We start from the raw sequence: 27,701 nt of genomic DNA, 5'->3' as shown, positions 1-27,701 counted from the left end.
GGAGCTTGGTCGGGCTTGGGGGGCGAGTTGTCGGTCAGCTGGTGCTGAGGTGTTGTATTCTCTTCCCTTGTTATTTCCTTTATCATTATTATCATTGGTGGTAGCAGCAGTGATTTGTGTTATACCTTAGTTACTAAACTGTTCTTATCTCAACCCGTGGGAGTTGCATTCTTTTCGATTCTCCTCTCTGTCCCTCCGGGAGCAGGGGGAGGGCAAGAAAGGGGGGGAAGTGAGCGAACGAATTACCTGACTGGGTTTAAACCACGACAAACTTCTAATACCCAACAAATACTTTTAAAGTATTAGAATATATATATGCATGCACCCGCATGCTTATGTATGTAATGATACAGATAAGTGCATCATATACATAATGTGTGTCTTGTAGCTAATACACATTTTCAAAAACAAAACAAAAAAAAATACACCAAAGAGCACTTCTTCCCAGTGGAATGAAGATGAAAGAACTTGAAGGGCTTGTTTACAAGCTTATCTTACTGAGACTTACTCCTTTCTAAATGATTGAAGGGAAGAATGTGAAATTCATGCTGCTCCTGTTTCTGCAGGAAGAGCTTAGGAGATTAGCCACAAGTAAACATTGGGTGTCCCTGCGGAACTACAGAACCTCTTCATTGCCTTCCTCCTTCTACCTCCTCCCCACACACCCACTTCCCCTTACATGCCAGAGCTCTGTAATGTTGTTCTTCAGAACCATTTTTTGCTTTATTTTCATTTAAGTATCATGTAAGGATATAGTAGGGTAATGTAGGCTAGACTGTCTTCTGTAACTTGATTAATGACAGATGATCTTAAGGTCCTTTCCAACCCTGACCATTCTACGATTACAGGTGTGAGTGCTAATTGTGGGAACAAATAACAAATTTAAATTTAGGAAGACTAGCAAGATTCCTCCTATTCGTATCTTGTATTAGGTGTTTCAAGCTTGTCTGTTTAGAAGAGACCTCTCCATAGCTTACCTTCATTCTGGATGTTATTTTGGAGAGGAAAGGCAGGCATTTGAGAGTAGAGGGGTTTTTGACAGAGGTAGGAAATATTTTCTGCTTTTGTCTCTTTCTAGCATACAGTTTCTGATACTGGAACTGGTCTAGTTTGCAGTATTTTTGTGTTGTTATTCGTTGGCCAAGTTTGTATTGCTGTTGCTTTTATGTCAGCCATGTGAAAAACAAATTCTTGACATGACATCAGGCTGATATTGAAGACAAATCTTTCTGGATAGAACCCTCAAATACAGCATTTGCAGCTCTTAGAAGTTTCATTCTGGACCTGTAAAAATAAACAGTTGCTGCCACCTTTAGATACATGTTAGAAGTGCATAATCTTTGGAAAGGAGCAAGACCTCAGGTTGAAGGAAGATGATGACCTTGCAAGATACTTTATTTGCTTGGTTGGTTTTGTTTTAAGCTTTGTCCCGCCTACATGCATTGGTTGTAACAGTCATTTGGTTTTGTCTTGGATTTGGTTTGGTTTGGTTTTTTTTCTTTTTTTAATTCTGCTATGGGGTTTGTTTTTTTGTTTCAGGGTTTTTTTGGGACGATCTTTGCCTTTGTAACCTTTTCTCTAGGACAGCTGGCAAGAGTTATTAATGGGTCATTCTCTTTCTCCTCCAAGTATATATTGCCAGTGTAAGAATGGTAATGAGTACTTCTTTTTTTCATAGACTGCTGACTCAGATTACCCCATTTGAGAGCTAGTGAGCATAGAGTGGTGTTTACCATACTGTGCAAGATTAATGACTGAATAAAGGAGATGAGTGAAACTTGCTGTTAGGCATTAGGATGGGAAGACGCTTGCGCCCCTCCCTCCTGTCAATACCCGGTGTTTGTTGGTTTCAGGTCTTACCTGGTAGCCATTGAAAAATAGTGTAATTTAATGTACTGTTCTTGGAGAATTTCACTTCCAAATGAATTCTGAGCAAAAGAATTTGACACCACCACCACACACATCCCCTCAATCCTGTGACATTCTGTCCCAGCATCAATGCCAGGGGAAGTACATTTGAAACAGAGAAGATAGTTTTTTCTGAAAGGCATTTGTGACCTCTCAGTTTGTGTCTTTATTTTTGTGCTATATGTTTTTCAGACTTTAATTATTAATTTCTGATTTCTGTAATTTTGACTACACTCTAAACTTCAGTCCTGTATTTCAGAGGAGGGGGGGCCAACATCAAAACTATGTGGTGATGTTGAACCCTGGAAAAAAAAATCAAAGTGTGTGAATGTAATTGTCTTGAAAAATTATAGGTAGTATCTCATTTTTGTTCTTACTTGAAGATTTATTAGCACTAAAATAACAAAAAGATCAAATGTAGAAGAAAAAAAAAAGCCACTAAACTTATAAAACCCCTTCCTTTAATGTGCTGCCTATGTAAAAACATTGAAAAGATTAGCTATCTAAAGATTAATATAACCATAATTTTTTAATATAAACAAAGATTGGAAGTAATCTGTTCTCTTGTTCTTCTGATCGTCAGGTGAACTCATTATTATTGAGGCTATGGGGTTGGATTTGTTGCTTAGTTGATCCAGTTTGCCTGTATTACATCCCTTTGGGAAGGTGGTAATGCATACAGCTAGGCAGACCACTGGTCTGATCCCCTGTGGCAGTTCTGTTCACCTCCCTCCTCTATAAATAAAATACAATTGGTTTATAATTCAGTTCTACTGAATTGCTGCAGTATCTGTAGTGCATTCCATCACCAGTGTATTTTGTTTCACTGTGTCTGTACCTTGATAAATATTTGTCTAGGAAATTGGTTTTAAAATGATTGTATTGTTTATTGTGGCTTGCAAGTTATTGCACTGTTTTGGTGCATTCTGCATTAAAAAGTGCTTTTGTGGATGAAAGTGAACAGCTTATAAAAATAATGTTGATAGAGAAGTCAGTTTCTGCATGTCAGTCATGCCATGAATCTGATTCCAGGAGAAAGCACAATGTCACAGTGCTACCTATGACAAGGAAAAGCTTGTGTGGGTCCCATGTTGCATTACAGTGAACACAAAAGATCACATCCTCCAGCTGTAAAGTTACTGTATGCAATTGCCCAGACTCATGAACTAATGATGACGTTTCTAAGAAGTTTACAGCATCGTTGAAATGCTTGCTGTGGGTAGCTGATCTTCTGTGCTTCCCTAAAGAAAATTGCAGATAAATAAGCTGAAGAGAAGTTAGTTAATATTTTTCTTCTTTACTGATTGATTGGGTTTTGCACACCTGAGTTACTACATATTCAGTTTGTCACTCCTGTAAGCCCACCTCAAGGATTACTTGAGGTGCTTCTTACCCCAGAGGTAAATTTATCTTGAATGTAATTTATGCTAATTGTGGCAAAGCTATCCCCTGCCAGTTTGACTCTGATTTGTTTTACTGGCATATCTTTTACTGTTTCACCTTGCATAACTTCATTAGGTTAGTGGTTGTAATAGCTTTTGAAGGTACAACTCTGACTTACACATATTCAGTATATTTGTACATATACAGATGTATTTATGTATAGATAACATATGTTTGGTTAACACATAAAACATGTTTGGTTTTGTATATGTATTTTAAAAGCATATTTGGGGTCATTAGTGATAGCTTAAAATGAGGTGGATACTAGTTCTGTTTTGATCCTGCTCTGCATTAATCAATCAGTGAAAGCTGTCTTCTGATTGCCTTTGCATCTAACCATGTAAGACAAGCCAAAGTTTCTTCCCCTTTATTAAAACTCGTTTTGATCTATCCGTACTCGGACATCAAAAGGTGATGTCTGTGTTCCTAATGACTTCAGATCTATTTGAAATGGAAAACAGAATTGCTTCACTTTTTTTTTTTTTGGGGGGGGGGGGGGAGGGGAGCTGGATGATGGCCAAATTAGGTCTTTAAAAGGGAAAACTGCACCACCTGAATGACCAGCTGTTTCAGAAATTAAAGTCCCCCTTTTCTGTTCCTCCAGTCCAATAATTCTCACATTTATTCTTTAGGTCACTGTTACTTTATTTAATGAACCTGTTTTTCCCAGTTTGGAAAATGAATGCAAGTAGTGCATCAGTAGTAATAACTGAAAATAAACTACTCAAAACGCCCCTACAGACACACTTTTGTGTGCATCCAAATCCATTTCTTAATATTTATGAGCTTCTTAAATCCTTGAGAATGAACTTCATGTAAATTTATAGCCTGCTTGAGACAAGAAAACTCAAATGAAGCACTAAAGAATACTTTTTCTTAAAATTACAGCACTCCAACAATTTGACCTCAGCTTTTTGTGAACCACAGAGCACTAGTTCACTTGTAATGCGTTGCTCAGAACCACCTTGTGCTTAATGAATTGATACTTTTTGGGTTTTTTTCAGAGTATCCTTTTGTTATCCTTTTGAATTTTGGTTCTTTCCACTTCCAGTCAGAAAGTCTAAGACTTGGTCTGTCTCACTTACCAGTCCTTGGTCTTTGGGTAAAAATCCTATTTGCTACATTTTTCTTAAACAGTTCCTTTCGGAGTCATAAGACAATGACATTACTTAATACTTCATTCAGATGTATAGTGATGTTGCACTTCTTGTCCAGCATTATTTCCATAACTAGTAGGCATTTGTTAGTGTTGACATTTTCAGTCTTCTGTGCTTCTCTTGACACAGATAGGAACAGTTCAGTGTGTGTATATATCCCCAGTGTGTGATCTCACAGCAATGGCTCTTTCTGTTTTGATAGCATAGGTCATTTCTCATCTGAAGGATTTTAGCATCTCCATCTTTGCAGTTCCCATATTGATACAAGAATGTGTAGATGGCCTTGTTTGTATAGTCTTATTTGCTAACATTTGATTTTTTTGTTCTGTTTGTTCAGATGGCAGTGTTAATCTGGTACCTGCATTTTAATTCATAATATTTACGGTATATAGACATTCTCTACCTCCAGACCTTGTGGGAATTGAGGGGAAGGAGGCTAAAGTTATTCAGCAGTTGGGATGTTGGGAGGTGAGCCCTTTGTTCAACATAACCCTTTCCAGGTCACTGGGAGTAGAACTTGCAGATTCAGGAGGCTGGTTAGAGGAATAAAGGAATGGAACTAAAATTGCTTCTTTATGTGTTAATACATAGTTAATTTTGTGTCCAGCAAAATTGAATCTACAACAGAGAAATATTAATTATTTTATTGCTGAACAATGCTCTCCATGTGTTCATCTCTCTGCTCTATTTCAATTTTGTGTATATAACTGTTTAAACAAAGAAGTCTGCTGCCAATGCTGTTGGAAATGCCCATTCTAATTCTGCTTTCCACCCCTGATTTTAACAGCCATTCCATGCTAGCTTAATTTTATATATCCAGTGTCCACATTTGAATAGAATGTCACTCCCTGTTCTTCTTTTGCTTAGAAGAAAAATCTAGTTTCAGAGTGTCTAGCATTTTTCATCTGGTCTACAAATTAACATTATATGAAAACTTCCTCCTAACCCAGGCTTCAAAACTGTTTAGTTTTCTAACCTGAAAGAGGTAAATTTAAAGTACAGAGTTACAGATGATCAGTCTAGGTAGCAAATAAATAAGAAAATTACTTGAAGCTACTATTTGAAAAATAATGCATAAAATTTAGTTGCAATGACATAATATTTTTATAATTTGTTTTCATGGATTAGCATTATTTTTAATATAAAACATTAAAAAATAGATCATTTTTTATAGTCCTGATGACTTAGACCAAAATGTTGGAGTGTTTGCTGCTCAGAATTACTTACAGAAAGATTGTTTCAGAATGCTGATTGTGGTATGATAGTAATTTTCTAAGTATAGAATTCATTGATTTTTCTATACTTCTTTCTCTTCGCAGTACTTAAACTCATAAAATGCAAAACAGATTGGATCTGCATCACCTTCACTCACTGTAGACTTCAGTGTCTTACAGTCAATGTCTTACATGTAATGTCTTACAACTGTGCAGCTGTAGAACATCCTGAGAGAACAGGCTTGGTGTAGACACCTCTATTTTGATTCCCATGGATAGAATCCAATCTGAAATGACAGTCCCTGAAATGACTTAACTTTCCCATTATTGAAGGTTAGAAGCTGATCCAAGCTACTGAAAGACCAAATATGCTACCTAATCATAGTCGATCCTGTGCTGCTATTGGGCTACAAAAAAATTCTGTGAAGACGTATGTCTCATTTCTTCATTCTGTTAGAAATTTTTCTTCATTAAAATAATACATAGTTGATGGATCTATGTAATATTTTCCATTCTCTCTCCATTACCAGACTATTAACGAAATACAACATCAAATTATTTCTTTCCCTCTTTGCTTTTATTTACATTTAACAAAAATATAAAATGAGAACCTTAGCTCATTGCTGTTTCTGCTTACCAGTGCATATCCTCAGTTCGTACCCCTGTATAAACAATGTTCCATCTTCTGTTTCCTCCTCCCCTCCTTTCCCTTCTAAAGGGATGGTGCTGAAATGATGCTTTTTAAAGCTGGTTTTGTATTTGGCCAGGAAAGTATGGAGGTTGACTTCTCTCAAGTGTTGACTTAACACATGCAGTCAGGAAAGTCATTGCTATTCTGACCTGGACAGGGTTTCAGTTTGTTCCACACATGTTAAGTCAGTAGTATCTTTCAGACTTCCCTTATCTCCTTTCAGGAACCATTGCAACTCCATTCAGTATGAACTTTGTCTCGAAGTTATTTAGTGAGCACCTGGATACTGTGATTGCTCTGCATGGTTCCTGCTGATAATGGTGCAGAAGTGTAGTGTACCTAGCAAATCTAAAAAGCTGACATGGCCAGTGAGAGGAGAGGAAGAAACTGATCTCAGTTGTCAATAAAGCTTACTTGTTTTGTTGTTTGCTGAAGAGGGTTTTGCAGCTAATTAGGATTATCGTTTCACCTCCTGCATTCTTGATAATCAGTAGGACCTTTTAATAAAAGGTATAATGTTAAGGTTTATAAGGTGGGGTTTTTGTTATTCTTAGAAGTAACTTGGAAGCATTTGTTTAACTCCCAGGGTATAGATATTACTTGACTAGTAGCAGGAATAAAATATGCTCTTTCCTCATATGAGAACTGAGATATGTTAAACTCAGCTCTATTTTTGGACTGAAAAGTACAAGATTACAGATATGTAAAAAGAATTTGTATGCAGTTGTAAATAATCAAAAGCAATGAAGTGACAAACTAGGATTACATTAGAACATGGTGTAACAGTATAAAATATTCTAAATTACTAGAATTCATGTTATAGGCTTCTTTTCAAACATTGCAAATCAGGAAGAATGAAAAATATGGAGTCATATTTTAGAAGTTTATAGAGGTTTAAAGAATGCTTATAATACACTGGTTTTTTTTTATGTTATTTATCTTGTATGCTTTGGACAAAACAACAGATCAGATGGATTTTTAGTCTACAAGTGTTTCTGCTTCAAAATGATACACCATATTTGCCTGCATTTTTCTATTCACAGCTGTTCTTGGCCGCTATTTGCATTAATGGGTATTAAAAGATTCATTTGTGTTGGAAGAAATTGCCTATCCCACAGGGGAAACTAGTGTAATGAGTCTTAATTTGTGATCACTTGTTACTCTGAAACCTGTGTTATTTTCCTGGGCAGAATCAGATTTTTATGAAGGTGAAAGAAAGATTGATCCGTGACTTGAGAGTTCAGCTAATCTTAGTTTCGCTTTTACTGATCATGCAGTAAGTGCAGAATATATTCCACTTACATCACAGCAGTCATCAGACTTTGATAATTAATGCTTCTTTTGAAGGTTATAAACTTTCCAGATTTACGTACAAAGACCTACATAAGTGTTTTGTTTACTTTCAGGGAAGGCAGAAGTCCATGCAAATCCTCCCGTCCAGGATGAGCTAGGAGACTTCTAGATTTTAAAGTTCAAATTTAAGTTGGGAAGTACATTATCCATGAAAGATAAATAGAGAAATTGATGTTCAGATTTAAGTTCAGGTTCAAGTATTTCAAAATTATAATTAATAAATCCAGTAAAGATGCTACTTGCTATGTATGTTTTGTCTTTCACGTCACTTAGTCATCCTTTCTGGCTGGTAATTTAAAAACTGAAATTATCTAGAGAACATTCCATTCATGTGATACAGGAATTGTAACACGAAAGTTGTAAGAGGGAATTACAAGATTGTAGTCACAGAAATACTGTTTCTGTAATCTGCTTACTGACTTGAGCTGTTTAATAAGGTTCTCGTGTGGCTATTTGAGAGATCAGAAAGCTTTTATCCATTTGGTACTTTTTAGCAGCAGTTTCCTCTTTTATTTGAAATAGCTCCTGAATGAGGCCCTCAGAATACCAACACATGTGTAAGGATGTGTAGCAATCACTTGGCAGGGAGGTGAATGTGGTATAGAAGAAGGGGAAGAACGTAATTGTCCTGTTAACCTTTATGATCAGCTGTGAAGTTACAGTAGTGATGGAAAGCCTTGGACTAATGGTAGGTTAGGCCAACGTGCCCTGAAGATAAAACAGGATTTTTCTAAACAAAGGTACTGCTTACAGTCACTGTGTCAATGCTGTTGATTTTGCTTCTGGTTAAGCAGTGTTAAATCTGTTTGAGAAACATAATGCACTAACCAGCTAGAATGGAGGCATGGAAGACATGGACTCTTCATTAGGGATGGTAGTGATAGGGCAAGGGGTAATGGGTTCAAACTTAAACAGGGGAAGTTCAGGTTAGATACAGGGAAGAAGTTCTTTACTGTCAGGGTGGTGAGGCACGGGAACGGGTTGCCCAAGGAAGCTGTGAATGCTGCATCCCTGGTGGTGTTCAAGGCCAGGTTGGACAGAGCCTTGGGTGACATGGTTTAGTGTGTGTTGTCCCTGCCAATGGCAGGGGAGCTAGAACTAGATGATCTTAAGGTCCTTTCCAACCCCAACAATTCTATCATTCTGTGACAGTGTGTGAACAGATTTGCGCTTCCAAATCAGGTAGGTGATTTGAGAGTTTGCTGTGCTAAACCTGAAGGTACTCAAGCAGCAGGAAATTGAGGGGGAAGAGATTCCCTGGTGTGGGTTTATGCTAAAAGAAGTGTCAATACTTCAGTGAATTTCATTTGAAACAAAACAAAAAAAATTTCATCTGGAGATGTGGAAGCCCTTTGGACTGCCTTGACAGGGAAAATGTGAATTAAACTTTGGTTTAATTAGGTTTTGGCTGGGATGGAGCTCATTTTCTCCATAGCAGCCAGTATAGTGCTGTATTTGTCATAACCAAAGCTATGTTGATAATACTCCCATGTTTTAGGTGAGCAGTGCTTACGCAGTGTCAAGTCCTTCTCAGTTTTTTGTTCTGCCTGCCCCCAGCAAATAGACTGGGAGGGGACACAACCAGGGAAGCTGACCCAAATTGACCAAGGAGGTACTCCATGCCATGTAACAGCATGCTCAGCATGTAAGAACTAGGGGGCAGCTACCTTACCCCAGGGTAGCTGTTACTCGGGGGCTGTGGTCTGCTCAGGGACTGGCTGGGCATTGGGCAGCTGGTGGTGACTACTTTTCCATTGTTTCCATCATTTTCCATCATTCCGTCCATTGTTTTGTTGTGAGTTGTCCTTGTCCCTGTGTCACATTACCTCCCCTCGTGCTTCACTTACTAGACTGTTTTTATCTCAACCTTTGAGTTTTCTTGTTTATGCCCTTTTGCTTTTCTTCCCTCATGCCGTGGGGTGGAAGTAATCAAGCAGCTGGGTGAGGGCATACCTGCCAACCAGGGTCAACCCACCGCAGCCTTTCATTCAAAGTAGATTTTATTTCATACTAAAAACAACTCTTTATAGTAGTCACTGCTTTTTTATCCTATATGAAATATTTCCTCTTTTTGAATATTTCTTCTGAGAAAAAAAATCTGATTTTGAGTAGAATTTGGATGGATATTTCAGCTTGTGCTAATGAAGAGATGTAGGAAATACAGGATTTTACTTGCTGGTAGAAATGTCTGAAAGGTATCAAACAAGCAAAAAAAAAGCCACAGACAGTTGGAGATTTTGAAAAGATGCTAGATAACTATCCCTATACATTTACCTTATTCTTAGCCTGTTTTGAATATGCTGATTACTGTGATTTTCTTAAATGTCCATCAATTTTTGTTACACAACATCTTCAAGAATTTTCTTGGAACCTAATGAACATTGAAACCAGATCAGACCAAAATCTGTTTTGTCTTTGGCGGCAGTCATCACTTCATATTTGACAAACAGAATTACCAATTTCTAGTGCTTTTGGAGAGAGAGAGGAATACATGTCCTAAAGGGAAGGTTGTCTACCTGTAGCTAGACTGATTAAAGTGGAAGTAAATTGAAATAATGTGGGCATATGGAGTGTTACTGTTGGCAAGCACTAGTAACTGTAACTCGGGATTGAGACTTCTTGTGACTAGTTCTAGGTTTTACGAGTCCAAAATAATGTTGTAGGAATTGTCTGATTTCTGCTGTGTTCAGAAACACTTCAGTTTTCCTGTGGGGCAGATCCCAGGTCTCATCCTTGAACATGGAGAGAAGTTTTGCAGTGGGGCTGCTTGTACCCTAATAGATTCAGGGAGGTTTAGGGAAGCCTGCTTCAGGGGTGTTCATGTGCTGCAGACTGCAGAGCCTGATTACTTGCAAGCTGTTCATCAGCACTGCCGATGGAGATATTTAGTTGGAACAAGTACAAATTCCCACACAGCAGCCCACACTAGAGGATTTCTTCCCTCTTAATTTCCTGCTGCTTGAGTACCTTCAGGTTTAGCATATCAGGCTCTCTCTGACAGAGAGAGAGAGAGCTTAGCAGAAACAGAATGCTAAAATAGCAACCCTTCACTGATAAAAAGACAGAAAAGGACATCGAGTTTAAAAAGAAAAAAAAAATTTGACTGATACAAGCTGTCATAATGATTTATTTTTTTTCTTCAGTCTATTGGAAGTTTTTAAAGTAGCAGTGAATGAGTTTAGTATCAAAGAAATACTGTGCAACTTTGCTGTGCAGTAATTATGGGTGGTTGGTTTTCAAAACCTTTTATGAAAACCAGGATGGAGGTGGGTAAGAAAGAGGAAAACAAATAACAACAACAGAAAGACTACAAAACCCCAAACCAGTTTCAGACATGCAAAGGTCTGTAGTAATTTTTATCAAGCCTGAAATTTGAAAATTAATGACAAGTAAGAATTGCCATATTATGTGTAGGACTGAAGATTAAATGAGGTTTTCATGAGTTTGAATTCTATATGCATCCATAGAGAAGCTTTGATATTTAACAATTATTTGAACCAGGCAATAATTCTATGTTGAAAACTTCAATTTCTAGTTAACTTGAAATATATTTTTTATCTTCTTAAGGCTATTGATCAAATCCTTGTGAAAAAACTTTCTAGCAGAGAGCAAGGATTGTTGGCACCAGAGATACGTTAAAAGCAAACTGTTCCTGACCAGCTTCTCTTCTGTGACGATGAAGTGACTGGCTTGATGGATGAAGAGAGAGCAACAGATGTCCTTTCTCTTGACTTCAGCAAGATAGTCAACACTCTCCTCTAGCATCATCATAGCAAAGCTGGGGAATTAGAGACTGGGTGGGTGAACACCAAGGGGAATAGTCAAGACAATGGTAATCAGTTACTATTGGCATTCCTTTTAAGTCAGCACCAAAGGCCATGCTATTTAACAGCCTGGATGACAGGATGAAATGCTAAGAGAGACCTATGAAATGACCAGTAATTTCAGGTCAAATATTTCTGTGATTTTTAAAGGTAATACATCCGTTTCTGAATGAACTTCAGAAGTACAATAAAGTAATATTTTTTGTTTTAAATAACCACAGTTATCTTGAGCATTTTTTCTATGCTTAGGTAACTTGCCAGTAAGAAGTTTGAAAGATCAGAATATTAGAAAACTGGTGGCTTTTTCTTTGTAATTTTATAATTCAATCAGTTTTTATATATGTATATGGATGTCCTGGGTTCAGCAGTAGCAGTCATTTTTCTCCTTCTTGGTAGCTGGTGCAGTGCAGTGTTTTGACTTTCGGCCTGGGAACAGAGCTGATAGCGATGTTTTGGTTTGGCCAAGGACTTTGTGAGCCTCATGCTCTGCCAGGGAGGAGGGGAAGCCAGGAGGAAGCAGAGACAGGACACCTGACCCAAACTGACCAAAGAGGTATTCCATACCACAGCACATCATGCCCAGGATGTAACTGGGAGTTAGCCGGAAGGGCTGGGAGACTGCAGGGTTGGAAGAGGTATCAGTCGGAGCTTGGTCGGGCTTGGGGGGCGAGTTATCGGTTGGCTGGTGGTGAGGTGTTGTATTCTCTTCCCTTGTTATTTCCTTTATCGTTGTTATTATTGGTGGTAGCAGTAGTGATTTGTGTTATACCTTAGTTACTAAACTGTTCTTATCTCAACCCGTGGGAGTTGCATTCTTTTCGATTCTCCTCTCCGTCCCTCTGGGAGTAGGGGGAGGGAAAGAAGTGGGGGGGGGGGGTGAGTGAACGAGTTACCTGACTGGGTTTAAACCACGACAATGGAGTATAATAATAATAATTGGTATGAAGAGTTAGAAAAATACTATCACTAAGGAAAGAATTTAAAGCTGGTCTGTCAAAAGGATCTTCATTAATTTTAGATGAAAATTAAAAAGGTAATTTATTTTCAGAATTCCCTTTTGAAGCTATATTCTGTCTTTGTCACATCCATTTTTGAGGAGTGATAAGAGAAACTAGAAAGTAATCTTAATTCCTAGCTATAATTAGAAATACAGTCTTAAGGTTTCTTTCACTATTCCTTGCGAGGAAGTCCAGAATTTATATTGATCTCTTCCCCTCCTAGTGTGGTGTTGTTTGGGTTTTTTGGGGGGTTTTGGTTGTTTTGTGTTTTTTTTCCTGTATTTGGCTTTTGTCAATTTAAGCTTTTTATTCAGTAAGTTTTTGAAGTAGTCTGGGAGGAAAAATAGTGCTGTACTATATAGCCTCCTCTCCAGACCACATTCCCGCTTACAAAACCATCTCTGTGATGCTTCCCTCTTTCGCAAGGATATCTTCTTTTTAATTGTTCAGCACCTTTCTCTTCTCCCTATATCCCTTTAGTTTTCTGTTGATACTTTAACTTTTCAGTGCTTTTAGTTCTTATGTAAAGAGTGCACAGGCAGTTAACAAAACACAAAATAGTGAAGGAGAAAAATACATTCTTTGTATTTACAGTAAGTGCTTCCAAACTTCTGTTGAACTTTTAGTGGCACCAGTGTATATCTGAATGTGAATAGTATGTGTAGACATTTAGAATAATTACCATGTGATAGAAATGGTCTTGTTAATGAACTGATTGTCATTATGCTGTTAACATTTATTCGGTGACACAGGTCCAGTTTTATGCAGTTCAATGGACACATTTTTGTTTAAAAAAAATCACGATAGATGGAACTTCTTAGTTGTCATAGCTAATTGTGTTTACTTCCTTCTCAGAAGGTAGTTGCTAAATGCTGTATTAATGCATATAGAATTAAAAAGTGAGTGCCTGCATTTACCAATTAGTCAATGTAGACTCATCACTAATGTATAAATAAATCCCTGTGTTTGATATGGCTAATGGAGAATGCGATGAACCTTTAATGAATGTGTGATAAAACAAGTTATGCAAACTAAAACAAGTTATGCAAACTAAGTAGTCTCTAAACACCAGTTAGTTTCATCAACAAACGTACCACTTCCCATGCTGATTGATGATAGTATGTCTGTATCTTTCAGGTGCTGGGTATGTTGGGTAAAGGATGTGCATGATAAAAGGCCTGAAGACATGTCACGTGTTTTCATGGGCTGCAAGACCCTCTGATATAGCTGGTGATTTTAAGAGCCAAAATTGTAAAAATGAGTGTGAGAGGAGCTGTGGTGCTTCCTGCAAAGTGTTACTCTTTCAGGTTTTGTGTCCCTAAGCAAGTAACAGTGCTAGGATCACTGGTCTAAAGCACTCGCCTAAGGGCAGCTGCCCTTCTACTATTTCTTCTTCTTTGGGCCCCAGTAATGTTATATATAATTATACAGGTCACTAATTGATTTTTCTAAGGGGAGAGGGGAGTTTAATTCTAGTGGTATGTATTTCACTACAGCAAATTCAGAGTGTTTAATTTTCTTAGCAAATTGTATTACTATTGCAATACAGTTGTAGCTATTGATTGCTTTGGAAATCTGCGTTGTCTTCTCTGCTGGGTAGACAAATTCAGATAGTAAAAGTATTACAGAAGAAAAAAATATAAAGTGACCTTTTTAAGGCACTCCTTTAAGTAACTGAAAATAAATTAGCAATATATTTCTGTGCTTTTATAGATAGAAAAATTAAACTGAAGAAGGTCACTGTATTAAGCTTGATTAGTTTAGTTTCATACTTCTGAGATCTGTTTTACAGAGCTATAGAAAGGTACATGTGCTCCAAAAATGGATCTCCATATACCTTAGAAAAAGCAGCGACACAGGCATGTGACTCTTTCTGCTCACAGTGAAGACTGTAGCCATGCAAAATTTGAGATCGCAGACTCTTGAACATCTTGGGAACACTGTGAGCTCTTTCCTACTAAAAACGGCTCAGAACATCAGCTGACCCATGCCCATGTTTTGGTGGTGCTTATCTCATCTTGCAAGTGTTATAAAATCTTTTTTCTGAGAAGATCTATGTGTGAAAAGCAGGTGAGTCTTCAATTAAGGAACTTGTATCTCTCACACAGTAGATGAGAAGTCCTGAAATCCCTCAGACTCTTTAGGGGAGGGGCTGAAGAGGAAGTGGAGGTGGTTAAACAGCAGTTGTCACATCTTCGGTAAAAACTAAGCAGAGCTGGGAAACAGTCTTTCCAGACTCTAGGAAGTTTACACCTAAGTGGGTGCAGTTCAGGTGGTTTTATTGTTCACTCACGGAACAAACTTCTCTGGAAATCTTGAATCACAATAGTTACCTCCTAAAGAACAGCTTAAAATTTTACAGGTTGAAGGTGGTTTGTTCGTAGGAATGCTTCTCCAAAACATCCAGTGTAAGTGTTGCTATTCTTGTAGTGATACTAATAGAAGGACAAGGCATAGTCATACCAGCAACCACCTGCAGATGCCCTAGAAATATACTGATGAAATACAGTACATGATACATGGGTTTCTGTGTTGCTCACAGATTAGAGTGGAGTTTTTTTTTCTATTGTTTTACTAACATGCCATTGGAAAAGAATATCCAAAAGGTTCTCCAAAGCAGCCTCACAATAGCAGCTTCTGCAAGTCACTACCGTAGACAAATACAGCAGATCTTAACCTGGAGAGAACATAATATTGTATTAGCTAGAGAGAAACAAATTTACTGTTGTTGTGCCAAATTTCCAAGTTCATTCTTCTGTGCTGAAAAGGAAGTGGAAAAATAGATATCAGTCTTTGGCTATAAATCCTGATATTTTCAGGAATACAGAAAATACAGAATATTTTCATTCTGCAGTTTCCTGTTGAAATTTAAAAAGATCAAAAATACGTTAACTTTTACCACCGAGCACATTTGTAAGTCTTCAAACGATGCTTGCTTTTATTGGTCTCTCCATGTGCCCAGCTTCTCTTGAGTTAAGCAGAAGCTCTGTGATCTTGTATACAGCAGTTAATCCATTGTTGAGAGCTTTTAAAATTCTCATACTAGAAAACTAGCAGCATTTTATGCAAGAAGTTAGTCTTTAGATCACATCTCCAAAAAATGGAAACTATTTCCAGTGCAGTGTTGCCCAGTTACATGTGTTGGAAGAGCTACCTGAACAGAAGCCAAAATAATCTCCTAAGAACTTGTCATTAAACAAGCAAATTATGAATAAAATAGCAACTGACTGAAAAATCTTGAAGTAAGAAAGTATACAATATTTAAAGTTGTTTGGTTTCATTATCAGACTCCTCAGTGTCTGAAGAGAGGCCACTTAAAAGATGAAGTTTCATTTCTGTCTCTTAATTACTGATATAAAAAATCTAACAGTATTGGTATACAGGGGGTCAGGGTGCTCTTTGCTTGGTATTTCTAATATTGACTCATCAGATGTGAGTCATTGTGTGTAGGTTCTTGAGTCCTTCCCCCACATCCATATTTTGATACTAGTAGTGGTTTAGTTTAATGAATTTCTAAGGCAGTTTTTCATCTCAAGAGTTCCTGCATGGGCAGCTGATACTGTTGTTCCACAGGCTGCTTGAGGCAGCCTTCAGTTTTGCTCTTTGTTGTTTGTTTGCTGTTTCTAAGGAAAGGAGTATTAGCTGTAAAATGAGTCTGAATGGGTCTTTTATTTTTTTCCTCATGAACATAATAACAAAATAACCCTTCAAGTTAATGTTTTGGTTTTATTTTTCTAACTTGGCAATATTTTTGAAGTAGATGCATTTTTCAAGTTAACAATGAAAGCTGTGGGTTTGTGTTCATTTTCTCTAGTCTTCCTTCATCCATAAGAACAGCAAACTTTGTTATAACAGCAGATTTGCTGTAGTGCTTGGGTCAGCTTCATGTGTTGAACTAGTTTTTGTACCTTTAGCAGCATAACTCATTTAAAACCATTACGTATTTGGTTTTCGCACTGTGAAAAAAGGCTCTGTGCAATTATAGTATTTGGGTCAGTTTAGAAAATTGGCAGTAACATCATTGCCTGGTGATTAATACTCTCTGTACTGACTTTCTGGCTCTCACGATGCCTTTGTATATGTTTAGACAACAAATTCCTAGATAACAAATTCCTGTAAGGTAAATTAAGTTCAGAAGCTTCTGGAAGACACCAAGGGGCAACCTCCTGTCTTGCAAAAAGCTGAATTTTTACTAATACTTTTTCTGACAAAGGTTAAAGGCTAGGTCAAAATAATTTTTCATACTGATCAGTTCATACTGGTAGCATGTAACTTTCTCTGGAGGGTTTTCAGGTAGTACTGTGGTTCATATTATAAATATTCAGCAGCAGCTCAGAAAAAGGATAATCCCTTCTGTTGAGAAGCAATATAGAAAGGAGTACTTACAAAGGTGAGCATTTAAAAGGGATAAATGTAAAGTAGAAGTACAGTTCTGTTGAAAACTTGAAGAAACTTCTCCATTGTGTGCCAGAGAAGAAACTCAGAAACTGCTAAGTTGATTTGAGTGGTAAAGCTAATAGAGCTAAAGGTTTAGAAGATACTGAGACTTGGTGGGACTTTAAATACTAAAGTTTAAATAAAGTATGTTGTCATATGAAGCATGGCAGGTGCCCCACACAGAGAAGGGTCAAAGGCAGATAGATCAAAACAGCATAAAATAAGTGTGGTAATAGTTTTTGGAGTACAGTTGTAAATGGTGTTTTCATGAAGATGTGTCCGGTGCTGTCAATCATTTATTCTCTAGGGGAATAGTGGAACTTCCAAAGAAAAGTTAATCTATATTAAAGTGAGAGTCTTGTGAAGGAACCTGTGTGCACTTGTGAATGGTTTAATTGACGTAATAGAATAGCTCCCTGAAATTATGTTTGAGCATAAGGCTTAAAGAATAATACGTAGCTAAGTTATGTCTACTCTCAACTATGATGTTACCATATGGTACTTATTTGTAATTTGCTAATAGTACAGATTGAATGAGAAAACAATAACTTACCCCATTTTCCAGAATGCAGCTGGATGGTAAATTAGCAGGTAACATCAGCTCTGGAACATTGTAAATGATAATAATTGTATTGAATACTAATCATATATCTGATAGCTTCTTTTGATATTGCAGGAAACAGCATACTCCATTCAGCAGCAGACAGTGTGACAAGTGCAGTACAAAAGGCAAGTCAGGCTTTGAATGAGCGTGGTGAAAGGCTAGGTCGAGCAGAAGAAAAGACAGAAGAGCTGAAAAACAGTGCTCAGCAGTTTGCAGAAACTGCACACAAGGTAAGATTTGGGTGGGATACGGCTCTGAATAGCTTAAAGTCGAGCTCCTTTATTTCAAGAGGAGGAAGCTCTGGAAAGAATTGCAGTCCATTACTGTTTACAATCAGCTTATTGTTTTCCTTGATAAATTTCCTCACTTGGCAGATTTCTGGTTTATAACTTCTGTGTGCAGATCTGAGGCTTGCTGCACTTCTGCTTGAATTGAAACTACCTGTCTTCAGTTTCCTGAAGCCTATTTCAGATCCATCTTCCCACTACTGTTTGGCACAATTACTCATACTTTATGCAGCAGTAGAGTAAAATTGTTGTTAATTCCCTTTGATAAGCAGTGATTATCTGTCTGTTTCTGAAGATGTATCTTTTTATGTCTGGAAATGTGATTTAGGAGGATTTTGAGGAATCATTCTGTCTCAGGAATGTATGGACGTTTTCTGTGCTTGCTGGAAGGTATTACAGTACTATGCCTGATGCATCTGCATATGGATAATTGTGCTGAACTTCCATCTCTGACGGAAATTCGACATCCAAAGCATTTGATTTGATGGCTGTGTAACACATCCACAGCAAATAAAATGTTGTGTTGTTTTTTTTTTAAAGATAAAAGTTTTCTGAATGTGCTTAACTATTTTAGCATGCAAGTTCAATAGTTTTGCTGCTTAACACACATGCGTTAGGTTTTATCATGCTTGCATCAAAAAAATGCTGGGCTACTGCATTAACAGTAGGAAATCCTGCATTGGTATCTTGCAGTTCTATACAAACGTCTGTTTTATGTTGTCTTTAACATGTCACAAAACAAATTAATATTTACTGGGATAATCCTATACTTCATGGTCCAGTTAGATCAGCATGGTTCAACTTAGTGGTCTGAGTATGGCACGAGCCTGCTCCTGGACTCTTCCATCCAACACTAACACCTTCTCCCACACACTGTGATGATAACTATGCCAACTTAGTAAGCCAGCCTTAAGCAGCAGCTGCCACTGCTTCTAGGATAGGGGGCAAAAAGTTTGCTGCTGTAGCATAAAGCATAGATTGCTGCTTGGTAAGGAGTTTGAAAGTGAAACATGCCTCTTGATATATGAGCCAGTATGAATCTTGAACAAGATTTGAATAGTGTGTGTTGCTCTTTCATCTTCACATGTGCAGAACAGCAGTTCTACAGATGAAGATGTGCTGTGAGCCAAAACCAAAGCTGTTTATCAGGTTATCTTAGGAGAATCATACTTTGAAAATCCTACTTTAAAAATCTTAGGATTACTGTATACAGTCTTACAATAAAAATATGATCTTTGATAGCCTGTGCTGTACCATATTTAGAAACAAAAGCTTAAAAAAGTCCTGAGTTAATAATTCAAAACAAAAGTTGAAGGAAAATGTAGCAGAAATGATGGAGAAACTAAAATCATCCACAATACAAGGGTTTTGTTGTTTTGTTGGGGTTTTATAATCAAATAAAAACTTCTCAATCTGGATTTTGTTCATAGTCATTTGAGTTTACATGTCTGTATGGCAGTAAGTGAGAATATTTTATGCAGGAAATGTCTAAGCGATGCAGAGCAGGAAGGGGTCATCTCTGTTTGGACTGTCCTGGGCTGATTTTTATGAAACCTATCTGCCAGTCCTGTTATAAAGGTTACTACTGTTCTCCAGATGAATGTGAAATCATGTCCTGATGAAGTTATCCCAATTACCAGCTGCCTGAAACAGGAGTGTGACAGTCTTTGAGTGGATTGTAATTAAGGATCCGTAATAAGTGCTTGGGTTTTGACTTTTTAAGAGGAAAATAACATCTTTATGTTTCAGGGGAACAAATACTTGTCATTTAACAATCATAAGGATAATGTGGTAAAATGGGGTTTACGGCTTTTTTTTTTTTTTTTCAGTGTTTTCTGTATTGGTGCCCCAAGTCTTGAATTGTGTCTTAGAAGTGCAGTAGTCCTGCAATTCCTTTTCTGTTACCTCACAAAAATGTATGGTGCAGCCACACAGGAATGTATTAGGTTAGAGAAGACTGTTGGTTTATGGTGATGTGCTTTGGTTTGCAACAGGGTTGTTTGGTTTTTAGTGGAGCATTTAGGAATAAGTACAGTATTGTTTATTGTTAATGTTCTTCTGGTTAAGTCTTTGAGGGGCAGCTATTACTGAGACCGTAGGTGTTGTTTGTACAGAAGGGAAAGCTTATTCACTTCAGTGAAACCAGGAAAGTGAGATCCAGCTGAGTGTTGCATAAATGGCAAAATTAGAACTTTCTGACAAAATAGTGACAGTGAGAAGAGCACCAATTTTAACTTGATAGTATTTGTGTGAGCACTTCTTTCAGCAGAGTTCTGATTTTGGTTGCTTTATCCCTGCCTTCAATAAACAGTAAATGTACTTTCAGATGTCAATCTGTAATTATTTTCACCCCTACAGTATCATGAATGGATACAGATTTTGCTCACAAGTTAATTTCTATATCTGAACATTACTCAGGCAACAAACAGGAAGAGTTAGAAGCCATTCCACAGCTGGAAAACTATGATGCAGTTGTAATCACAGAAGCATGGTGGGATGACTTGCACAGCTGTGCAATGTCAAAGTGTTGCAATGTATGGCTATAAGCTCTTCAGTAGGGATAGGCAAGGAAGGAGAGGCAGTGGGGTAGTCCTGTATGTTAGTGTGGTTTGACTGCACCTTAATGATGGTGACAGTAAGATTGGACGTTGATGGATAAGGATAGGGGGAAGGCCAAATGAGGCAGAAACCATGGTGAGTGTGTTATAGAACTCCTTCAGCATCAAAAGCTTATGCAAATTGAATTTGAGTCATTTGTTGGTCAAATTTTCACTGGTAGTAAATGAGGAAGTTTTAACTGTTCTTAGTTCTTGCTAGTTCTGGTTTCTAGGTGAGTTTCTCATCTCAGCTTTGTTATCATGCTGTTATCTGCAGATAATATACAGGTCCTAGAACTTCAGTTATTTGCTTGGTTTGCAGTTTATCTACACTTTTTATACAGGATTTAAATCACTTTCGCTCTTTCCCCTCCCTCTCATTCACAGTTTTGAATTATTTGAAATAGAAATAATGAGTAATTACAGAGGTAGAAAGGCAATCAGTCCTTAATTTTTCATCATTATGTAATGGCATTGCTGCTGAACAAGTCTAGAATTTCTGATTGTATTTCACAATCCAAATCATGAAGTCGAAATGACTGTTCCTTTAGGCACATCTTTGTTTCTAGCCTCTTGCTGTAGCTCTCCTCACAGATAGCAAAATAATGCAACATTGGGAAATATGGCTATGAAAGCAAATAAATCCTGCTCCCTCAGTGTGGCAAAGAGAGACTCTGCCCGTCTATCACAGTAAAGGGAATGATTGCATATCTGTGTGCAAAGGAGTTACACATTTCAGGCATCTTTTGGAGAACTTGGTTTACGAACTCTTCTGATACTAACTAGCTACATTAGCTTGATATAGCTATTGTTACGTGAGCTCCCTTTAATTAATTTTTTCTTTTTCAGCTTGCCATGAAGCACAAATGCTGAGAATACTGCCCAAACTTGAAATCTTCCCAAGAGAAACTGAAAAGGCTACATCCAGCATCTTTTACAGGAGATCCAGACTTCTGTGTGCTTTTTTTCTTCCAGTTCAGTGGAGATGCATTCTTTCAGTTTCTGTGCAGGAAACAGTGTTGCATTTCTACCTTTTTGACTTTTGTTCCTCTTTGTAATATTGCTACACAGTCCTGCAGTATTTTCTACCTGTATTTCCTTTGTTACAGGAGTGAAAGCAAACAGGGGAACTGGACCAAATGACAAGCTGATCAGGATTAAAATAGTAATATTCTTCCCCAGTTGTACGGAAAATTATTTAACTTGTTGTGGACATATGTGTGGAAATAAAATCCAAAGAAGTGGTATGCTTTTCATTTTATGTAGCATCAGCAGAATGAGAATGTTGGAATTATACACCTGGGGTTGTAACCAGTGGAGAATAGACTGCATTGTCCTGAGAAACGGAAAAGCTTGTTTCTTCTACCCGATGTAGGAAGTTTTGCATGTGCCATCACCAGCATTCACAAGTGCATATCTGAATTTCATAGCTGCATTATGCATATTCCTGTTTTCACCTCTGGATTGATTATTTGAATAGTATAATGAAACCTACAGAATGTATGCTTGAGGTTTCAAAATTGAGGAGAAAAGTAAGATTTACATCAATGTGACCATAGCTGTGCCTCAGACACAATGTAGAATTCCGCAATCTGATAATAACATTTCATCATCTTTTTACCTGTGATTCTGTGAGTAAAGGCCTATGTAAATGAGAATGCAAAGGCGTGGGAAAATGAGAATGCACTATTCTCCAACACTTCAGAAACTCGTCTGATTCGAATGACTTTTGTGTTAGCTAGTGATCTGATTTCTAATATAGAGGCTTTCAAAAAGCATGTCTTGGTACATTAGTATCATAACTTCTGGTATGTGTCTCAGTTTTCAGTATATATACAATATATATATCGTCACTGGAAGGGTGACTCCATTCTGTATTCACTATATGCAATATATGCACCGTATTCTCTTAAAAAAAAAAAAAAAGTTTACTCTTTTCCTTCACCACTGTTTTCTTAACATTTTTTAAGATCATCTAAGACACCTTTGGAGTGAAAAGGGGGAGGATGCTGCACCTTTTTGTTTCTTTGGCTTTGGTTTTTTTTTTTTAAACCAGTAAGCTGGAAACAGACATCCTAGCAGAGGTTTCAGCCTTCATCTTCTAAAGATGCCTGCTCTCCATTTTTTGTCCTCATCTTACTAGATTGCTGGCATTATATGAATGTACTGTAGTTTTCATTTTTAATGTAGAATAATATTTTTGCATTATAAATGACACTCGGAAAAGTCTAAAGTCCTCAGAGCAGTGCTTCTAAGGGAGATAAAAACTTCTGTTAGTAATTGAGAGTATTTTAGTTACTGCAAGCTGAAGTAACTGAATCTCTTGGAAATACCCATTTTGTGAAAAGATGCTTGGCTTTACAAAAACATTCTCATTTGAATTAAAGACACTATCTAGTTAACTGATTGCATTCAGACTTTACATCTGGTTTGTTTGGGTTTTTTTCCTGTAATTTGAACTGTTTTGTATGAAGCTTTGTATTGAATTTCACACTGGGAATTTGAGAGAAGGGGTAAATTTGTCATCTCTGTAGCACCATAGGATCATTTGGATATGTTTAGCATCATCTGTAATGGTTACTACACCCAGCACTGTCAACTGAAAAAGAATTTGGCCACATCTGTTATAAATCAGAACAGGTTCATTAGCAACATGAGTTCTGAATACTCCATTGAGCTACATACAATTAATGTATGCCCTGGAAAAGTCAGTGGCTTTCTGAGCACTTTTCTAATAACTATGGGTATTTCTGCAAATTAGCCAGAAAACCAGCCCCTCATTAAATATTAAACTTCTCCTAGAGACAAAATATTAGGCTGTTTTTTAAAAATAGCTGCATTAGAAATGAATCCGGGAGTCCTTCTTGACCACATAGCTATCTTCTGTCATCATCCTTTCCACTCTTTTCATAACTACATTCTGCTGCTAACCTCACACATCTTTCTCTTGAGAGAAGGAAGGAATAGGTTTTGAACTGCTGCCATCTAGCTGGTCTTCTAAGCTTGTCAGTAATTTAGAAGAAATGTCTAAAATCCAGATAAACCTGAAAAGAATGAGTTGTCTAAATTCAGGTAAAAAAGCATAGGTTTTCAGGTGTTTACATGAATATCAGCTGGACAGGCCAAGGTCACAGTTGCGCTGTAAAGTTCCAGACCTTTTGTGAGTTGAACTATTCTAAAACATTGCTTTAGTCTCGCTGACAGTTTTTCAACTTTTTTTTTTGCTGTTCTCCACTTACGTGTGTTGTGTTATGTATCATAACTCAGGACTTAAATACAACCATCAAAAGCCATTTTCTATGGGAATTTTGAGTAACCTAGTGTTATTAAATGAAGGAAAAGTGATTTGTCTGTGTGTTTACTTTGTTCTTGCTGTACATTAAATGACAAAATATGGTAGTTTATAGAAAAAAAATTTGAGGCGTATAAATGTCTATCCAAAATCTTACAACATTGCAGTTTCCTTCTGGAACTGAGCTTGTAGTGTATACAACCTAGTATTATTAGATAGTCATGTATATACCATATACTATAATTCAGGTTAATGTTTCATATGAAAGAATGTATTTGTAAATTGTAACGACATCAATAGTTTTTAAAGTTCTGCAAAGAATAAAAATATTGTTAGGTTTCACTACTGTACTGCAAACACTGTCTTAAAAGGCTACTTTTGTGTCTAGCAAAAGTTGTGTATTATGTGAAATATTAACAAAAACGTGCTCTCTAAAAAGTGATCTTAATGGTAGGTAGGTTTTGCTATAATATACCAGAATCGTAATACTGGTAATTGTAATACTTGCTGGTATCTGTTGTAACCAGTTCCTTGAAAGTTCTAAGATGTAGAAATTATTTTGTACTGTTCTGGGGAAAGAAAAAAAGCGGGACCGGCTCTCTTGAGTCATTTCTGGAAACCCTGATTTTGTCATTAAATACTTTAACTGCGATGAAAAAAAAACTGTCCTTGGATTATTTGAGTTGTCTGTGAAAGATATAAATTATTTGTAAATGACACTTATATTTCAGTCCAGCAGAATTATATCTCACTCTAGCAAAACTGAATAAAAATTAGTTTCCACTTTCATGATGAACTCTTTCTATAGAAAGAATACTGTAATTAAAAAAGAAATAATGGGAACTAGTTTGAAGGATTTTGTGTCCAAGGAGATTCTAAACAACAGTTAGCTCAGGTTTAAGTTAGCATCCTACCTAAAGGCTGTATAGGTTAAAAAGAATTTCTTTGTTAATTTTCTTTCAATTTGCTGTGAAATACCTATTTGCAAATTATTGCTAATTTCTTTTGGACATCTAATTTTATTGATTTTTTTTATCAAAGCAAAAGTAATTTTAATTGCTATATGGGAATAAAACTAAAGGTGGGAATCTTCAAAAAAAAAAAGACACAGAGAAACAATCCCATGTATTTGACTGAGGGCTACTTGGAGAAAAATCATTGAATATTAACTGGCTGCTGAAATCTCTCTTTTTTCAGGCTTAAATGGGGTCCTAATCCTAATTACAAAATGCTAATCTCAAAAATGTACTGTTGAAAAATATTGTCACCTTGTTAAATTACTTTGCATGGTAGGTAAATCTTGCTGGATTGCACGTTATCCATCCAGTGTTGAATGCCATTGTCATGGATTCAGCAGTAGCAGTCATTTTTCTCCTTAGTAGCTGGTGCAGTGCTGTGGTTTTGACTTTCAGCCTGGGAACAGCGCTGATAACACCAATGTTTTTGGTTGTTGCTCAGTAACGTTTACTCTGACCAAGGACTTCCTGAGTCTCATGGTCTGCCAGGGAGGAGGGGAAGCCAGGAGGAAGCAGAGGCAGGACACCTGACCCAAACTAACCAAAGAGATATTCCATACCACAGCACATCCTGCCCAGTATATAAAGTGGGGGCAGTTACCTGAAAGCCTAGATCACTGCTCGGGTCAGGCTGGGTATTGGCTGGCAGGTGCTGAGGTGTTGTATTCTCTTCCCTTATTATTTCCCTTATCATTATTATTATTGGTGGTAGCAGCAGTGATTTGTGTTATACCTTAGTTATTGGACTGTTCTTATCTCAGCCCATGGGAGTTACATTCTTTCAATTCTCCCCCCTGTCCCTCAGGGAGCGGAGGGAGGAACAGGGCGGGGAATGAGCGAGCGGCTGCATGGTTCTGGGTTGCTGGCTGGGCTTAAACCATGACAGCCATATATAACCAATGCCCAAACTGCATGAAACTTCCTGTAAAAGAAATAGATCTGTGGTGGATCAGAGGCAAAATCAAAGCAGCATTTTGTTGTAGTTCACACATAACAATTTGGCAGTTCTTTTCCATTTTTTTTTTCGTACATTTATCCTTTAAGATACAAAAAGAAAATGTTTGCTTCATTTTCTGAGCATTTTCACAGATCAGTTTTACCATGGTGGCATCTTTTTTCTTGATCATCAGTCTAATCTTCTGTGTATAATTTCTGGTTGAGATGATGGCGTTTGTTTTCTTTGAATCATGGAAGAGACTCAATCTAACAAAAGTTAGTGGAGCTCAACCCAGATGCAGACTTTGGCCTCTTCAGGAACCTGCTTAGTAAGGTTCCATGGGATATAGCCCTAGAGGGCAGGGAGGCCCAAGACTCTTGGTTGATATTCAAGGATCACCTACTACAGGCTCAGGAGTGTTGCATCCCAAGTAGAAGGAAGTGCAGCAGGAGGGCCAGGAGACATGGTTTAGAGGAAGGTGTCCCTGCCCATGGCAGAAGGGTTAGAGCTAGGTGATCTTAAGGTCCTTTGCAACCCTAACTATTCTATGATTCTATTATTCTATTTCAGACAAACTGAAGGTCTGTTAAAGGTTGGAGCACAGAAACTGCATGGCAGGTACTATTCTTCAATGAGACCATGAACAATTGCAGAGCTGCCAGTGTCTAAGTGACATAATAGCTGTATATATGGGATCATTTGTAAGACAGATGGCTGAGAAAGGTCCCATTTATCTACTAGGAAAGATTTTGTAACTCTTAGCATCCCTTTATGAGGAAAGCATCATTAACTGTTAGCTATTGCTAATTTTATCAACTTGGTAGGTATTAGATTAAAATCCCTTTTTTCCCCCTGAAGTTTCTATTCTATATGGCAATGAAAGAGAGAAAGTAGGCGGAAAGGAAGAGGTTATGTGTTCATGTTCATAGACTGGGTATGCTTCCTGGAATCTGTTCCCCCGTCTGTCTGGCACAGTAAATGTGCAAGTTATTTATGGCTTCTCTTACTACTCCGACTGGCTTTCCTAGTTCCCACTTTTGTACAGTCTTTCCATACTGAATATTATTTTCCTCTTATTACTCACAACTCACTCATGCTAAGAGGTGGCTCCATAGCTAAAGTCTCTGGATTTTTAGCATGAAGTACGATCTTTAGCCCTTGCCCTTTCAGGTTTGAACAGCTCCTGTTGCATTATTTATTGACTTCAGTTTGTTGCTCTTTGTAGATGAAGATGTAGACGTGCAGTGCACATGAAATAAGGATACTCCACATCACAAGGGCAAAATTGTAGAGAAGGTGTTTCAGCATGTCTGAAAGGATTTAGGACAAGATTTCATAGTGCTAGAACGCTAACATAGGTGTTTCTTCCTTAACCTTACTAAAGGTTTTCCTCTAAAGTCTGTTCTGAAGCCATAGTAATAAAAGTTATTTATCTTGAATGTAGTATTTTTTCATCCTTCTGTAACAATTCAAAGAGAAATAGCGAATTTCTTTCACATAGGTATAAACTAGGGCATGGATGTAAATAATTTAGAGTAAACTAATGGGCAGGAATAGAATGGAGATCTGCGAGCATAAACCTGATTCTTTATTTCTAGTAGAATGTGTCAGGAATATAATGGAAACATTTTTAATTTCTTGTTTTATGAAAAGCATCAGAAACAAAAGTAGGTTCTGACAAAGACTTTTTTTTTTTCCTTCCTGCTCTAGCAATGTATATTTCATGGTGTGCCTGCAAATCCCAATATTATTGCAAAATGTTTATGGACAAAGACACAAGAGAAGAGCTGGGCAAAAGCAGCAGTAATATCTCATTGCTTCTTTGTTTGGATTTTACAAGCACTGCAAGAATCTGTCAGCTTTCAGGCCGAAGGCATTCGTATCAATACAGCTAAAGAATTCAGTTCAAGGTATTTTGGGGAATCATGTGTGTGTATGCCTTC

General features: G+C 37.4%; 1 protein-coding gene across 2 annotated transcripts in view; it reads left to right on the top strand.

The window, feature by feature from the left end:
• STXBP6 (syntaxin binding protein 6) overlaps positions 1 to 21,758 on the top strand; it is a 118,248-nt gene extending 96,490 nt beyond the window's left edge. For both annotated transcript variants that reach the window (XM_057420095.1, XM_057420096.1), the window contains 2 exons: positions 17,702 to 17,859; positions 21,363 to 21,758. In XM_057420095.1, the coding sequence (XP_057276078.1) occupies positions 17,702 to 17,859; positions 21,363 to 21,386 (182 nt within the window). In that variant the 3' untranslated portion in view covers positions 21,387 to 21,758. The remainder of the gene's footprint in view (positions 1 to 17,701; positions 17,860 to 21,362) is intronic.
• The last annotated feature ends 5,943 nt before the right edge of the window (positions 21,759 to 27,701 follow it).

The sequence above is a fragment of the Pezoporus wallicus genome, unplaced genomic scaffold (assembly GCF_028554395.1).
Source record: "Pezoporus wallicus isolate ANWC-B61680 ecotype Strahan unplaced genomic scaffold, APGP_CSIRO_Pwel_v1 contig_5418, whole genome shotgun sequence".
NCBI lineage: Eukaryota > Metazoa > Chordata > Aves > Psittaciformes > Psittacidae > Pezoporus > Pezoporus wallicus.
This window is presented reverse-complemented; position numbering and strand designations above follow the sequence as displayed.